Source organism: Coloeus monedula, assembly GCF_965178545.1.
Source record: "Coloeus monedula genome assembly, chromosome: 3".
NCBI lineage: Eukaryota > Metazoa > Chordata > Aves > Passeriformes > Corvidae > Coloeus > Coloeus monedula.
In genome coordinates this window covers 49169449-49186693 of record NC_138783.1, presented here as the reverse complement: position 1 = coordinate 49186693, position 17245 = coordinate 49169449, and the positions used below count along the sequence as shown (strand labels likewise).

Sequence of the window (17245 nt, the reverse complement as noted above, 5' to 3'; positions counted from 1 at the left end):
CCCTCCCTGCTGTAGGGCTGGAAGTGTTTGAAAGCAACAGTGACAATCTACATTACCAGCAGCTCCATCAGAAGTACACGTGCCCAGGTGCCCTGTCTCTGCAGATGTTTTGCTCTCGTTTTGAGCTGAAAATGTAACTTTTTTGTTGAGAAAGGCTTTCAGATCTTGTTAAAAATAGCCTAATAGTAGCTTTGGATTTGACTGACAAGCTAGTTGTTACTATGCCATTTTCACTGTAATAGTCTAGTAATTTTGACCCAAAGAAACAATGATCTCATTCCTTGGGAGGGAGGACAGAGTGACAAAATCTGGAGGTCCTGTGACGACACTGAATCTCTTTGTTGTCAAAGCAAGCTGTGAAATCATCTGCTTTCCTGCCAAACCCTCTGGGGAGTAAGCAGTGTCCTTCACAGAATACACATTTTGCAGGAGAAGATGGGGGCACTGAAGAACCACCTTCCTGCCCCATGGAAGGTGCGCTGCCCCACACCCTGTGACTTCGGGAATTGATGCAAGTGTGCTTTCCCACCTCTATCAGCAACCACAGCACTAAAGTGGGCAGAAACTTTCTAAGGTTCTTTATATACTGTGGCTTCGTCAAAAATTCTACTGGAGTAGTGTCACCAATGTGTTTCACAGTTATTTTGGGAATGAGGGAGAATGAGATCTCTGCATCTCTCTCTGAGTCAGGCTCCACTGCCAACCAGATAGCCTGTACTTGTTGGGATTCTCCATCCTTGTTTGTGTTTGCTAGAAATCTTTGGTTGTGAGCTACATGGAGGATGATAGGAAGTGAGAGGAAAATTTTAACAGAACTTTTTTCATCATTCAGTTGGAACTTTTCTGTTCCTCCTCAGCAAGACATTGTTAAGAAGAACAGTTCTGTCTTTGGAGAGGCCTTCCTCTGTTATCTCTAAAGAAAACTGGAGAAAAAAAGGATGCTTTAAAAAAAGGTTGATAATGTATAGCTGATGTTTCCATTCAAGTTCAGCTCGCTTTACATGGAAAAGGAGTTGGACCAAAAGGCTCCTTACAAAGATTTCTACTGGTTTCCAAGTAAGTAGCTACAAAGGGTATCCTAAAACCTGAAGTATTTAAAAACATGTATCTCATAGAAATCATTGTTTTACTCTTGCTTTGCAGTATGCCATCCAATCTGTGTGTCTTTTCCTAAAGTATACCCTAGTTTGCAAAACACCAAAATTACTAAACAGGGGTTTTGAAACTTCCTCTGCAGCTACATACTTTTTTTTCCCTGGAGCAGTTGTACTGGGCTGTTGTGACCAAAATATTCTGTGGGCAAAGCGTATATGCAAGAAGTCAAAGGTGTCCTGTGTTATCCAAGTGATCTCAGTGACTGCACCTGTCTAGTGAAGTGTAATTTAAAACAGATTTGAACTTCAATGAGGTTTGCAGAAGAAGGCATGTTTGTGAAGTATTAGAAGGGATGTGGCACAGCATGAACAAGAGAAGAAACATATATTGCTTCCGTAAAAAACACTACTGTCTGCAACTGATGAGTAAATTCTTTTGTATTTCTGTCATCAAGGGTTGCAGAAGAAACCCACTGAAGATGCAAACCTGTACAGGCCTGAGCATCTAACTAGCAGAGATGAAGGAAAACCTTTACAGGAGTGTGTCACGTAATCAAATTCTCCTCATCACTTGCCTTTTACTGAAGTTTTGGCTCTAGACAACAGCAAGGAATAAAAGCAATCCTTTGCCTTTCTTTCAGGTCTGGTTTTCACAGAAGAAACCTTAAAGAAGTTCAGTATGTGCAAAGCTATCAGCTTCTGCACACTAAACCACATAAATACTAGTGATTTTTATATTTTCTTCTGTTCCATATAAAGGTTTAAAGTATAGGATGCAAATCAGAAAAAAAACCAAACCCCAAACAAAACCTTTCATTGAGACAGAAACACAAGTGTTCCTTACTATTCATGTATTTTTGCATGATTTTAGGTAGCAGAATCACTGTCTTCATATGTCTACCAGCACTTCTTCACAAATGAGGCAGTTCTAGAATTAGGGTAATTATTTAAAAGGATCTTTGACTTTCATAAAGCACCATGCCTTGTGAAACAATTGCTATCCCTTCTGTGTCAGATCACAAACCCTTCCAAAACTTCATGGATAGATTTTGAGAGTTCATGATAATTAAGAAATTATCGAAATCAGCTATTTACCCGCGAATATTTATGACCAGTTTAACTTAAGTTGTCTTAAGTTTCTGTTACTACAGTAAGCATGCTGACACTGCCTTTCGGGGCAGAGCAGTGGTTTTGGATTTTTTACAGCAGCACTCTTCCCAGCGTTGTTTGCACCAATAAAGTAGATGTAATCAGCGAAGCTGATGTTAAGGGGTATTTCTCCTGTTCGCTAGTCCTGTAACAGCTTCCTCGTGCGGTGCAGGTGACAGTAAAATAGCAGGGAGAGGAGCAGTAGCGGAGGACAGGTGAGATGCGGCTCAGCGCGCCCCTGCACCGGGATGCTCGGGACGGCGCCGGGCCATCACTGTGCACGATTGCTGAGAACGTGGCGCGGGGGCGGGGAGGGGCGAGCTGCCTGACCACTGCGGGCTGCTCCTTGTCACCCAGGAGGTAAAGGAGAAAGCCAGTATCTCCCGACTGGCGTTCATACAGGTGATAAAGCCATTTCTGGAAAAAGAAAGAAAAAAAAACAAAAACCAAAAAACAACCCCACGAAACAACAAACAAAACAAACGCCCCCCAAACTCGGGTAAGAGGCAGAGCCGAACACGCCGCCGCGACAGCGGAGAGAAGCCCCGTGCGCCGGCTGGAACCGGGCAAAAGGAGCCGAGACACGCGGGCTTGGCTCGGTTCCCCGCTGAGCCCCGGTTTCCGCGGTGGGGCGGCGCGGCCGCAGGGGCGGGCAGGCGGCAGCGCCCTGCTCCCCACCGCAGGGCGGACGCGAGGGTTCCCCCGGGGTGGCGGCGGGGCCCGCGGCCCTGACAGGCAGCAGCGCAGCGCCGGGCAGCCACCGCCGCTCTCCGGGGCCCGCCGCCGCCCGGCTCCCTGCGCTCACTTTTATATTTGCGCGCCCTTTCCATGCTCGGTGACGTGTCCCGCGGCGCGCCCAACCCGCGGCGCGCTCTGGTCAGGACAATGGGAGCGCCTGGGCCAATCGGCGCGGCGCTCGGCTTGGCGGCGGCCAATGGGCGCGGGGCTGTGCAGAGAGTAATGTTACCAGCGCCGCGAGTGTGAGGAGGCTGCGTATCGATCCCGCGCTCAGCCATTGCGGTGCACCGGGCTGCACAGCGACCCAGCCAGCGCTGGGGCCGGGCGGGCGGCCGCGGGAGCGTCTCTGGGGCTCGGGGCCGAGCGAGGGCTGCGTGCCGACTCTGTCTGACACGGGTGAGTACGCGCCGGGGGCCGCTGGGCCGGGCGAGCGCGCTCGCCCGCTCGCCCGCCCGCTCACAGCCGGGCGGTGAGCCGGTGGTGGCCGTCGTGCTGCCTCCGCTGCATGACCGCGGAGCGCGGGGCAGCGCCGGGCTCGGACGCCCGTACACAAAGGCGAGCGGGGCTGTGCCCGGGAGACCCTTTCCCGGGCGGCGAGCCCCCCGGCCGGGGCGGGGCGGGGGCGGCGGGCGACTTCGGGAGAGCGGGGCGGCGGGAGGCAAGGAGCGAGGTGGGGAGAGAGAGGCGGGCAAAGGGAGCCAGGTGAACGGCTGGGGGTCGCCCACCACGGGGGGCGAGGGCCGCGCCGTACCCCGCCGTAAGCCGCTTACACGGTACCTCACCGTAGCCATCGCCGCGGCGGCGGGGCAGGTGGTGGGGCAGCGGGGGCTCCGGGCGGGCCGCGCCGCGCCGCCGGGGCGATGGGGAGCGCGGGGAGACGGGGTGCGGGCCGGGGCGCCGCTGGCCCCGCGGCCGCCCGGCTGTAACATGGCTGACGGGAGCCGCGAGCGAGAAAACAAGGCGAGCGGCGCGGAGCAGCAGAGGAGGCGCTCGGGCGGGCGGGGGCGCAGTTCGGGGAACTTTTTTCTCTAGCAGCCGCTGCTCGCCCGGCCGCGGGGCCCGCGGCTCCGGGGCTGCACAGCTCGGCGGGGCGCGGGAGCGAGCGGGGGGGTCCCCGCCGGGGCTTCGTCCGCGCTGCCGGGGCTTGGGCAGGCGCTGAAAGCGCGCTTCCCCCCCACCCCCCAATCTCCTTCCCCCCCCGCTCCCACCCACCTCCCCCCGTCTCCCGCCCGCCCTCCCCCGGCTGCAATGGCTGAGCGTGTGCGCCAGGGTAGCGGCGCGCTCACACAAAGGGAAGGGAGGAAGGAGCCATGTTCTCTACGCGGCGGCGGCAGCGGGCGACGCCACAGCGGCCATTCCGCGCCGCCCGGACTGCGCTGCCATCGCCGCCCCCGCGGGCGGGGGTCGCGGCCCGGCCCCGCCGCGGCCCCTCTCGGCGGGGGTCCCGCCGCCCGTGCTCGCTGCCCCGCCCGGCCGCGGGGGGTGTGGTGGCGGCGGCGGGGTGGGGAGCGGCCGGCTCTGCTCTGCTCCTCAGCGCACAAAATGGAAGGAGGCTCGGCGGCGGGTGACCTCCTCCGCCAGGAGCCTGCGCTATGGCGGCCGCTCCCGCCGACACTGCCGCTGCGGCGGCGCGGCCGGCAGGGAGGGAGGGAGCGCAGGCCGGGGCTGCTTCGCCTCATGGCGGCCGGAGCGGGCAGGGTTGGGCATCGGGATGGCCCCCCCCGCCGCGGGGGGACGGGGGCGGCGGCGGGAGAGCGCTTTGTCCCGCCGGGGCTGGGGGTCGCCGCCTGCGGGCAGCCGCACCCCGGTGGGTGTCCGGCTCCTGGGCATGTGCTCGCTGCTACAAGCCTTCGCCTGAATGCGGAATAAAACTTTACACGTTTTCCCGTATAACGGGACTCCTTTTTCTTTTTTTTTTTCTTTTTCTTCCTCCCCTCTCACCCCTAGCAGGTCTCTTGAGGGACTTCTGAAGTTTCCCTCTGCCCCCCTCACAGGGGAAGCGTCCAAAATGGCGGGAAGCGGTAGGCTTTTAAACGCCAGCCCCTGGGTCGCGGTGCCGAGCCCTGCCCGCGGCCACCCCCTGGCCCCGGAGCCGCCTGCCCCCGCAGCCGCGGGCACTGGCCCGGCCCGGCCGGGCCCGGCTAGGCTGGGAGCGTCTCCATGGCAGGCAGGAGCGGCTCCTGCTTCTTCAGCCCTCTTGTTTACTTGATAGAAACTTCAAACCGGACGTGTTTAGTCACAGAGCAGAAATCTGTTTCTGTCTATCCGCCAGACCGATAGGAAATACAGCTTCTGTGGCAATACAGGCGGGCGCTGCCTGCCTTTTTTTTTTTTTTTTTCCCTTTCATGCTTTTTTCCTTCTTTTAATTCGTGCTGAAAAGCAGAGCTTGTTTGGGTGCAAGTGACTTTTTCCAGGGAGCTATGAAGAAATACTCTGAATGTCTGACTTGAGTGTGAAAGTTCCAGGAAGGTGTTTTCCAGTCTCTGAAAATGTCAGATAGTGCTCTTGCTGAGCACAGCTTTGCTGGCCGTGTGTAAGTGTTGTACTTCTCCCTGTGTAGGTTGTAACATATTTGACCAAGTGAGCTGTTCCATTCCTGTATTTCAAGGTATACCTGCAAAGAGTAGCGTTTTGCAGTACGCATAAAGAAGAGTCATAACATATGGCATAGAAAATAATAAAAAATATATTTTGTAAATAAGCACCCAGGGCCTACAGGGGAAGAGGTAAAAACACAGGCTGAAAAAGAAATCAGTAATCCAGAAGGCCACTGAGACAGGATACTTGGGTACTTTTCCCCTCCTTTCAATAGAGTTTATTCTTCCCAAGCATATGATTAATACACCAGTAATAATCATGGTGTGCAGTCTCCAGTTACTTGCCTTCAGATTGCTTGGTAGGATAGTTCTTGTTTGCTGGAGACCATAACTGCACGTTTTGAAGGCCCTTTGAGATTTCAGGTTGCTTGCATCCAGGTCACCTCAGACAGGGATGACAGAACTCTTCAGTAAATTTTCCAGAAGGCAATCTTTTTCCCATTGTATGATTTCAGAATACTGCTCCAGCAGGTCTTGTTTGGCACGATCCTTGGTTGTCACTTACTTCCTGCCTTGGTTTGTTGAAAGTACAAGTTTTAAAGGTGTCTCATTTGCTTTATTACAGAAAATCAGCAAAAATGGGCAAAGGTGATCCTAAGAAGCCGAGAGGTAAAATGTCTTCATACGCCTTCTTTGTGCAAACCTGTCGGGAGGAGCACAAGAAGAAACATCCAGATGCGTCAGTGAACTTCTCAGAGTTCTCAAAAAAATGCTCAGAACGATGGAAGGTAGGAATACCTGCTTAAAAAAAACCCCACGAAACCTGAAATGTCTGCCTTGTGTGAAATACCATTCCAGATTTTAAATGATTTCTTTCGAATTCCAGGTTTTGGGTAAGTATCAAGTGCAGTTGTAAGATGAGTGGTAGCTATCCATTGTCCTTGTCTTACCTTTAGCTCCCCCAGCCGAAATTTTGGAATGGACTTTGGTATGTTTTTGAATCTTAATATATTGTTTTGATCCTTATGTGTCCCTTCTGAGGTATTCTGTGATTCCAATTGCCTTCCAGACTATGTCTTCTAAGGAGAAAGGGAAGTTTGAAGATATGGCAAAGGCTGACAAGCTTCGTTATGAAAAAGAAATGAAAAACTATGTACCACCTAAGGGGGAAACAAAAAAGAAGTTCAAGGATCCAAATGCACCGAAGAGGCCTCCGTAAGTAGATTCCTAGCTTTAGGTTGTCTTGTTTGGGACCATCATGCTGGTGTGTGTCTATAAAATGGTAATTTTATCCAGGAGCTTCAGAAATACAAGAGCATGTGGTTTTCCTCACCAGAGGTGTAAAAGATAGGTTGAAATTTTAGTTATGAAAGCTAAGTGTTTATTTACAGGCTGGCTGTCCCACTATCAAAGTTAGAGTAATGGCAGCCTTTAAAAGTAGATGCAAAAATAGACTGTGTGTGATTCTGACTGATTTTTCTAATTTCTGTTAAGAGGGCAGTGTAATACAGCAGTAAAGTACTGCAGGCCCTGCTCTCATTATGTGCTGGCCTGAGCAGAATTTTTGATTGGCAGTCGGTTTAAAATCAGAGGCTTTTGCCCAGAACAGGTTAGAGAGGTGATCCTGCTCCAAACCAGCTTGGAAAATTAAAACTTCAGCCACTGCATAATGACAGCTGGTTTCAAGTTCATTTCCTACTAGACACCAGTACTTTATTGTGTTTGTATGTGTGTCTTTTAAATGGAGCTAATGCTGAACGGAACAGGGAAGTTCCTTTACAAGCTAGTGTTCTTATTTGAGCTGGTGCTGTTGTCTGGAAATTATTCTTTCATAACAAATATTGCAGCCTCCCACCTCTAACAGTTCTGACATAACATTTGCTGCCCTAGTGTCATTCACTTATTCTAATTTCTAAAGCTGTGTCTGGTATATAAAATCTGCCTGTCTGAGGATCCTGCAAAAAATGGGACCAGATGTGCAGCATTACTTAAGAGACAAGCATGCATTGAGTTTGCAAAGTGGCTCGTTCAGTTCTGATACCTTCCATTGTAATCAGTGTTTGTTTCACTTTTAGGTGCTTTTTCCAAAATGCTCTTAAGAAACAGTAACAGAGGTCACAAAAGTTGCTGCTGTAGCAGAGTCTAAAATTTAAATAATCTTCTCTTATTTTCCTGTGTAGTTCGGCTTTTTTCTTGTTCTGCTCTGAGTTTCGTCCAAAAATCAAAGGAGAACATCCTGGTCTGTCCATTGGAGATGTCGCAAAGAAACTGGGAGAGATGTGGAACAACACCGCTGCAGACGATAAACAGCCTTACGAAAAGAAGGCTGCTAAGCTGAAGGAGAAGTATGAAAAGGTAACACTGACGTTCATGGAGGTGCTGTGGGGAGATCAAGCCTCAGTTTAGATCGGTTTTTTTCTTACTGTGTCCTCTGATACCTGATGTTGCAAATTATAATATGCTAATGACATAATTCGTTATATTTTTTGAAAAAGGTTGCATACAGGGGCATTAGAGTTATGGCAATTTAGAGTATTGCCATAACTCTAAATTGGAGTCCTTTACCTTGAACTGTTTGCATTGGTCTGTAATTTTGGGCTGTCACTGGTGGTTTAATAAATATGGGTTATGTATCATTACTAAATCCATCGGTCACAGCAGAATGTGACTTAAGTTGGTAGGAGGAATGAATTGGTTCTCCCTAATTTTGGACATACTAGTGAGCATCCCTGAATGTTAGGATAATTGATGCACATTGATGATTTTTAAAATTTATTCCTGGGGTAATGACAAAACACAAAGGAAATGCTAGTTTTAAGCATGTGTTTTTCCTGGATCTACTTTGTGTCCATCTCCTTTCTAGTAGTGAAGTTGGTTAATTATGCATGTGAAGCAGCTTGTCATGCAATTTTTTAAATTATTAAGGCTAAATCCTGCCATCATAATTGGAGTTGTAGAATTGCTGCACACACAGGATTGTGCTACACGTGGGTTTATTTCTAGAGGCAGATTCCCATCCCAATATGTAGAACCCAAGGGAAGTAGAAGGGTGCGTGTTGGCATCCCCTGACAATGCTTCACAAAGGATCAGTGATCACCTACAGCTGACGTACAGCACCTCTGTCCATAGTGTGCTGTCACCTTCCGCTGGGTATTTCTCCTGCTGGCAAACAAATCCACTTGGGAATTCTTGCACTGTAGTGTGCAAGGTGGAACCTTTGAGCCCTGTGTATGTGCCAGAGAGGAGTTGCAGGTCTAGGAGCTTTTGTACATGGTGCTTTCTGTACAGCTTCATGGTAATTGCTGGTACCCACAGCCAGGGCAACTCAGATGCTTCTTAAATGGTAGAATTATTCATCTGTATTTGCAGATACTATTTTAATTTCTACTAGTAATGTCTTTATTTCTTACACTTACAAATGGAGTTTTAAGGTGTAGTAATCTTCAGTATTTCACTGCTTGGCCTTTGACTTAGTGGGTATCATATCTTCTCAAAACTTCCTGCTAATCTTTAAGGGAATCCAAGTGAACAGTAAGATTAGTGGTGTAGTGTTTATTGGATGGGGAATATTTGAAGATTTGGACCATCTGTGTAAATGTGTTCTTATTTTTCTGTAGCTGGTGTGTGTAAGCTTTGTAGATCAATTCTCCTACCTAATTGTTTTACTGTTTTGGCACAAAGTTGGGAAGTCTTGACTGCTTTTATGACTTCACCTTCCAGGTGCAGTTTTGACTTCCCTCTAACAGGAACTGAATTTTGTGCGTTTCAAACGACTAGAATAAATTTACTGCATGCAGAAGGTGGCACTGTCTACCCTTTAATCAAGTTCTTATACCTTTTATTTTGCAAACTTCTGTTAGGCAGAGTTCAGTATAACTGCTCTTTGCTGAGGCATAGCATTGCAGCTGTTAGGCCGGGTCATTCCGATATGTTCTGGGTGGCTAATCACAGTTTTGTTCTCAAACAAGGGTTTTCCTGTGCGTTTCTTTAGGCATTGTAGGAGGTAGGGCTAAAAAGGGGCCTTAAGAGGTCTCCCTACTTCATTTCCTTGTGGGATAGTGGGCTCAGCTGTGCCTTTACAGTCAGAGGCAGCTGCTTTTCCAGCCTGTTCCCAGAAGTCTGACAATGGAGATGCCTTAGCAGCCATAAGCAGTATGTTCTAGCATGCCAGTGTAATTTCTGTGTTAGAAGGTTCCCATTTCTTTGGCGTCAGTTCACCTCGGAGCTGAAGGCGCGGCTCTTGGTCCTAGCCCAGTGGATGTGCAGAAAGGGCAGGTGCCTGGCTGGCTGCTTTGACAAGTGCTCTTTGGAGGTGGCTCAAACCTCTTGGCTGGTAAATCTTTGAGAGATTGTTCCTGCTTTTCTTCTCCAAGGATATTGCTGCATACCGGGCCAAAGGGAAGGTTGATGGAGGCAAAAAAGTAGTTGCCAAGGCCGAGAAGAGCAAGAAGAAGAAGGAAGAGGAGGAGGATGAGGACGAAGATGAAGAGGATGAAGATGATGAAGAGGAGGAAGAAGAGGAGGATGAAGATGATGATGATGATGAATAAGTCTCTTTTAGAGCAATTTCTTTCTTGTCTATAAAGCATTTAACCCCCCTGTACACAACTCACTCCTTTTAAAGAAAAAAAAAATTGAAATGTAAGGCTGTGTAAGATTTGTTTTTAAACTGTACAGTGTCTCTTTTTTTGTATAGTTAACACACTACCGAATGTGTCTTTAGATAGCCCTGTCCTTAGTGGTATTTCAATGGCCACTAACCTTGCCTGGTACAGTGTGGGGGTTGTAAATTGGCATGGGAGTTATAAAGCAGGTTCTTGTTGGTGCACAGCACAAATTTAGTTATATTTGGGGATGTAGTTCATTTCTCATCTTCAGTTGTCTCTGATGCATCATAAAAATAATTGTCATTCTGTTAACTGAATACCACTCTGTAATTGCAAAAAGGAAGAAAAAAAGTTGCAGCTGTTTTGTTGACATTCTGAATGCTTCTAAGTAAATACAATTTTTTTTATTAGTATTGTTGTCCTTTTAATAGGTGCCCTTGAGAATCATACTTTCTTTTCTTTTTTTTTCCTTTTTTTTTTTTTTTTTTTTGAGGGGAACTCATCTTTTGCTTTATTGAATGCCCGTATGGGATCATGGGAATATTACAGTTTTCATCTTTCATATAACCAGCTGATAAACAAAGCTTTGATCTGCATACCCTGCATTATCATGATAGGGTAAGAAAAGAAATATATAGGCCTATGATGAAAATATTCTTCCATAACTGGAAACAACAAAAAATTCAATCTCAGCAAACAGATACCTGTTCAGATTTTTGTGAAATGTAATATTCTTTTGAGTTGCATGAGTTTACCAGTCTTGGCGAGTTGAGAAGTATAGAGTTCAATTTTACAGAAACTAAATACTTTGGGGGAGGGGAGGGAGGGAATGTTAAATTTTGTCCTAGAAGGACCCATAGGAAGAGTGTATGTCCATCTGGTGTAGAGAAATTTACATGTGTGACTCTGTTACCATGTAATGGAAGTTATATTTGTAAATCTCTGAACACCTGGGAGGATGAGCGTACCTAAAATGTGTAAAGTTAAAAGCATGAAATGACCATATTATTTTTTGGTGACAGGTCTGGTGATGGCCATGGGCTTTATACCATGAGACTCCTGGTAGCAAAGGGCCCACAAGAAATGATTTTTTCTTTCTAAGATTTCTATAAATGGTACCATTATTATTTGTTAAATCTATGTAAATTCATATTTGTATTCTTGAAATTCTAGTTTTAGCCCTTTAAACAAAGTTGTATATTGTCTCAAATTGAAAATGAGATAAGATGTATTTTTCCTGTTAGGTTTTATACCGCACTCTTGATGTTTGCCCATTTTTAAGTTAAATATAGTTGTATGGAAAAGTACATTTTATTAAATTTTGCATTAAAAAGTTAAATGTTTATGGTATACCAACAATGTCTAATTTGGTCAAATACAGTTCTCTTCCAAAACCAAAGCTAAGGGGTTTTTTGCATATTTAGTAAAACTTCAAGTGCTGGCAGCTGTAACTATTTTCACATATACCTGCTTACCAGTTTGGGGGACAATTCGGCAATTTTGTGGTTACAAAATTATGGTTCTCTTAAGTGCCAGTGTTTAAAAACAAACAAAAAAAAGCATTCTTGTAATTTTACACGCTTTTGTGATGGAGTATTGTTTTGTTATACAATTTTGACTTTCAGATTCTTATTTCAATTTGCATTTATGTATAACTTCAGGAGAAATATTGAACATCTGAATCCTGGATGATACTAATAAACTAATAATTGCAGAGGTTTTAAATACTTAGTTAAATGGCTCACTTAATACCCTAAGGATTTGGGGGTTTTTGTGCGTGTTGGTGTTCTCAGATATGTACATACATCCCTGCTTTCTGTTTCAAGCAGAAGAATGATGCTGTTTGCAAGGTCTCAGTATAGAAAGCGTAGGACAGACAGACATTTTTTTCTCCTTAAACTGGATATGACACATTCAAATGCTCGTAACTGATGACAAATAAATTTTCTGTGCTGAAGGGTTTTTTTGTTTTCCCAGGTCATCAGAGGAAAGTAGACACATTTCTTGTTCTTGGAACAAGCATACTTAATGAGATCCCCATAATCTTGTGCCTTTGTTCTCGGGGCTTGATGTTGACAGAGGTAACCTAGAGGATTCAGCTGAACCTGAAAGATGAGTAGCGGGCGCTTTCCCAGCAGCCAGGCGCGGCCTTGGCCTTTCCTTTGACTTTAGCACGTTGGTAACAAGCAGAGCGTGCTCAAGGCTGAAGAGGGTAGGTAATGTAATTATCAGTGCTGCTTACTGAGGAACAGAACCCCCTGTATCTCACTCCAGAGGCTGGTGTTGGGTGGGAGATGCACCAAAGCTTCCCGAGCTCTCTGGATTCGCTGTGGTTTTCTCAGGAGCATTTGGACTGTGCCTGTAATTCAGCTGAGCTGGCACATGGATTTCAGGCCGAAGCCTTCACCTGTGTTTGCTATAAAACTGCTTTTAATCAATGGAAGTGGTGTTTGGTGAAGAGGAATGCCATAGGTAGATTAATTCCCCTGTTTAAAGAAGAGCTGCTGAAGGTTGTTGCTGGAAAGGACCATCCTGTTCCCCAGCTGTGCTCCCCTGCAAGCTCCAGCAGTTAAATAATCCTCTTGGTCAAAACTGCCCTAGTCTCTGTGCTGGTAGGTCAGACTTGGCCACTCCAAGATTACTTGATCCGAGGTCAGTTACTGCTGGCACTTCAGCTTGAATCTGCCTCCCCTTGATCTTTAAAAGTGGATGCTTGCTGTAAAAGATGGACAATGAGCAGTGAAATTGCAACTGTAGGCGGTGGTTCCCTACAAGGGAACTGACAGCATTGGCATCACTATCAAAAAGCGTCTCCTAGGGCTTAAACCTTCACAGAAATGCTTGTTGTAGAGGTAAAGAAGACTCTTCCTGTTCTAAACATCAACAAAGAACTGACTGGTCTGGAGAGAGCTTGATATGTGGTAGTTAACAATACCTTGAATTGAAATGAAGCCAGACAGATTTTTATGGTTGTTTATCTCAAGTTGGTCCTGAAAGGAGCTGCAGTTGCAGCCACCTAGATATGCTAGATACGCTCTGTAATTTCAGGCTGGTTTAACTAGATGTATGGACAGGATTCATCCCTTCTGCTGAGCTTTCAGTGATCACACCAGCTCTAGCAAAAAGTTGACAAAATGTTATTGACGTTTATTTAACAAAATGTTATTTAACAAAATGTTTCTGTCCAGGCAAACAGGGCCCCTGGAAACCTGAACTAACGGGTGTGAAGTGGCTGATTTCTTCTGCTTAATTAGGGCACTGCTGACGCTGAGCCTCTTTACAGCTGCTTTTATCAGTGTAACCAGCCCATCCTGAAGGAGAAAAGGCTAGTAATAGCTGGGTCTAGGCTTGCTAGAAAGTGGGAAGCTGGATTTGAGTGACTCCTCCAGAAGAGGAGCCAGGCGTACTGCAGCCACAGCATTAGGTTCTCTAGATAGGGTGACAAGCCGAGCTTGGAAAAAACCTCTCCTAATTCTTGCTAGCCTAAGGGTTAGACCTGCTAGTTAGAATAAACATTCCCATTCTTCCTTCCCAGCTATGCTTGACAGGAGATTAAAGGAATAAAGGCAATGTGCTACGTTGGGTTATAACACGTTATTCAATACAGAGTCTGTAATGGAGACATGGCAAAATACAAAGATAGTGTTTAATACAAGAGACGATTAATTTTCACCATTTCCAGGCTGTGCCAGTAGCAGCTGACCAGCTACAGGCTTTTAGGACTCAAATGTTTTGATCATTTTATTAATAATAGTAAAATGCCAAATATTTTCAAACATTCCTCCATTACATTCTTTAGCTTATGAGTCTGCACTTGACTACAGATCACATCTTTTTGGGGCATTTTAGCAGAAAATGACAGTGTGTGACATTTTCCTTTGGTAGCTGCAGCAGACATTATTTTAGCACCTGAAATACATTAAGGGATATTTTACAAATGTGTTAAGTGCCTAAATGTGGGTGTGTATCGATAAACTTTTCCCCAGACTTTGCTACTGGATTGCACCCTACATCTGAAAACTGCTTTGAGGTGGTCTTAATTTAGTCTAGAATGGATCCACTTTAAATTAACACCAGCCTTTATTCCAAAACAATGTACTTGCAGACAAGCTGTCAGACTTTATTCCAGTGTTTGAGTAAGAAAAAGCAGGAAAAGTAAATCTCTCCGAGTTTTTTATCATTTTGCTGAAGTTGTCTTGTATTTTTATTTTGTATATGTTGTGCCCTGGCTTTTCTTTTGACAGTACTTCAAGCTGAAAAACAAAAGATGGATTTTTTTTTTCCCCCAGTGAATTTATTATGAAGAATGAAGGTCAGATTCCTCTTACGGCTGCTTTGTGCTGTTGAAAAATACAGTGTGCCTTCTGCTTCAAGAGCACCTAATTTTGAAATCCATCTTGCTGAAGCAATTGCTATTAGAGGTGACCCGCAAGAGAGACGAGCCTTCCCTTTTGCCGCTCTGTGATGGAATAAAAGACTCGAGCGATAAATTAGCTTAGTCTACCTGTTTGCCACATCAGAAGCTCAAGCCTTCCCTGCAGCAGGAGTGCTCGAGATCAAGCTAAGCAGCAAGAGGCAGAGCAGCACGGAGCAAGGAGGACAGACAGGCAAATGTGGGGTTTTGTAACTACACCTTTTAAAATTTTGCTTCTATTGTTAAAACGTGTTTGACTTAAATGGCGGTCATTTTGCACAGAGGAAGTTTATCCACGTGCTTCCAGCAGCCTTTCACCTATTAAGGCAGCAAAAGCTCAATTCATGTATTTCTGACCTCCCAAAAGTTCCTCAGTAAAAACAGGAAAGACCAAGCACTGCAGCTTGAATGCCTGGAAAGGACCCATCTCCCCGCGCATCTTACAGCAGCAAGAGGTCACCATTTAAATGCTTTTTCCAAGAAGCCATTCAAAAAATCAGGCTTTTGGAGGGGAAACCGAGGACGTGTGCTGCTGTGTTTGGCGGGGGCATTTGTTACCAAGAATAAAACCAGTTTTGAACAAATGTCTGGGAAGACATCCCTGACCCCTCCTGCTCCTTCCTAAACTGAAATGTAAGGAAACAAAATAATACCTTGATGGGAAAAAGTCTCCCTTGCCAAAATGCTGGGGTTGACCACACTCTTCCTCATCCCAGCCCAGGGGACAAATGCACATCCCCTAAACTAACAGTGCCCAGCTGCACTACAGATGGTGTGGGGCACTGATGGCAGCTGGGGGTCAGTCCCACAGCCCTCTCCTTGCTGCCAGTTCACTCCTGGTGTTGGGGAGACACTGAGCATGAAAACTGCTGGGGAGAATGTCAGGTCATGGGTCATGCCAGGGCTGGGTGCCTCACGCCTGGCTTTGAAATGCAGATGCATAGGGAGCGTGGGTGATGGGCTGCAAGTAGGGACAGCGGAACCGGCCTTCTGAAGGCTCAGCCATGCAGTTAAAAGTAAAATCAGGGTGCTCTTTAAAAAACCCCTCAAATTTGTGTAGTGGTGATTCCTGGAAGAGAGAACTTTCTTGCAAGTCGTGCGCTGGTGAATGAATAACAGTGACTCACGTTTTATTATCAGACTTGACTGTAGCGGCGCTTACGCTCGCTTCAGATTTGTTGACACACATTTCTCCTGACGCCTGCCAATAAGGAAGATGCTGTGAACGAGCACTGCAATGTAAAACTGATACTGGAAAACGCAGGTGAGGGCTGATCACAGCCTGAGCCTCTCAGCACCGGGGCAGCTTTTGGGGACAGAGGGGTTGGCTTTGCTATACCAGCCACTAATGGAAAGTGCTGGTGGGTTTCTGCTCAGGGGCGCTGAGAGGCACGGCACCGACGTGGACTGTCGGGGCTTTTGGCAGGACTAATCCCTTGGATCCTGCCTGAGACTGATGGCTGGTCCCAGAGTCACACCCCGGAATCTGTCAGTGGCTCCCAGTGAGAGGCTGCCACTGAACGAGACCCCTCTTTGCACCAGCCCTGCCGTATCTGAGACTCCTTCCAACACTGTTTCCTTTGAGCTGGAAGAAGGAAGTGATCTATTTTTGGGGAGCATTCGTACCAGATGTTCGGTGATGGCAACACTGTCTCTATCACTGCGTGCTCTGCTTCCGCACAGGAGCACCCGGGCGCTGCCTCCCTGCCCCTGCCGCTGGTGACCCTGCCCCTTCCTCCTGCCCGGCCTGACATCCACCGCTGGCAGCCCTGCTCAGGAGGAAGGAGTGAGTTCACCTCCCCCGGCTGCTGCCGGCTGGATCTGCGCCCCCCAGGTAGGACAGGAGGGTTGTCCTGCCGCCCCACCACCCGCAGATAATTGATGCCATTCCCGTGGTGCCAGGGGTGCTCAGGGACACCCCTAATCCCGGGAGCAGCGCTTGCCTTCCACAGACCCGCAGCACAGAGAGATAAACCATAATGTTGCTGCAGCCACAGGGTGCAACATTCTCAGGATGTGCTGCTGCCTGGGATCGATCTGCCTGGTCTGCTGGCCTCGACACTCATCTTTGAGTCCCCTGTTCCTACTGACGTGGGTTTTTCTTTTCATCTGAATCATTCAGTATGACTTTGGAGCACAATGGGGCTGTGATTTTTTTCGAAGCCGCCAGCCTGCAGGAAACAGAAAGTCTCTGAATAAAAGGGAGGCTCTTGTTACAACTTCCCTCTTATTTACTGTTCCCAGTAGCAGAGAAGTAAAAAGACAATGAATGAAATGGAGGATTAATCACGTGTAGCACTGAAATATAAACAAGGAGACTGCACGTCCCAGAGCGCTGCTCCGAGCAGTGGCTCGTGCCCGCAGTGTGCAGAAATCCCTCATCACTGAGACCTCCTGGATTTCATGAAAAAAGCCAAAAGGCAGAGGAGGTTCCACAGGTGGTTTTTCAAAGGTAAACTTGCAAACTGAGTGTTTTACTTGGACTTTTCTCTGTTCTGTGCTCTCAAAACTTGAGTTCAAGTTGATATCCCCTGTGCTTAATCACTGCTCTGTGACTTTTGCAAAGGAAACTCCCTATTTTCTTATTTTTCTGCATTAATTTTAAAACAATAAAAGTTCAGGACAACTCCTTTGTCCCACAGAAGACTTCTAAAAATGCTTCAGAGAGAACCTACTGTGCTGCACAGTGTGTAGCTGTGCTCCT

The 17245-nt window shown here is 47.0% G+C and overlaps 1 protein-coding gene across 1 annotated transcript; it reads left to right on the top strand.

The window, feature by feature from the left end:
* The first annotated feature begins 3213 nt into the window (after positions 1 to 3213).
* On the top strand, positions 3214 to 10537 carry HMGB1 (high mobility group box 1). Its single transcript, XM_082277962.1, has 5 exons — positions 3214 to 3377; positions 6145 to 6307; positions 6589 to 6734; positions 7700 to 7874; positions 9894 to 10537. The coding sequence occupies exons 2-5, from the start codon at positions 6158 to 6160 to the stop codon at positions 10068 to 10070; spliced, it is 648 nt and encodes a 215-aa protein (XP_082134088.1). The 5' UTR covers positions 3214 to 3377; positions 6145 to 6157; the 3' UTR covers positions 10071 to 10537.
* Positions 10538 to 17245: the final 6708 nt, after the last annotated feature.

Coding starts and splice junctions, on each gene's coding strand:
- HMGB1 (XM_082277962.1), top strand. CDS start 6,158: ATGGGCAAAGGTGATCCTAAGAAGCCGAGAGGTAAAATGTCTTCATAC. Junction 6,308..6,588: donor AATGCTCAGAACGATGGAAG/GTAGGAATACCT, acceptor ATTGCCTTCCAG/ACTATGTCTTCTAAGGAGAA. Junction 7,875..9,893: donor TGAAGGAGAAGTATGAAAAG/GTAACACTGACG, acceptor TTCTTCTCCAAG/GATATTGCTGCATACCGGGC.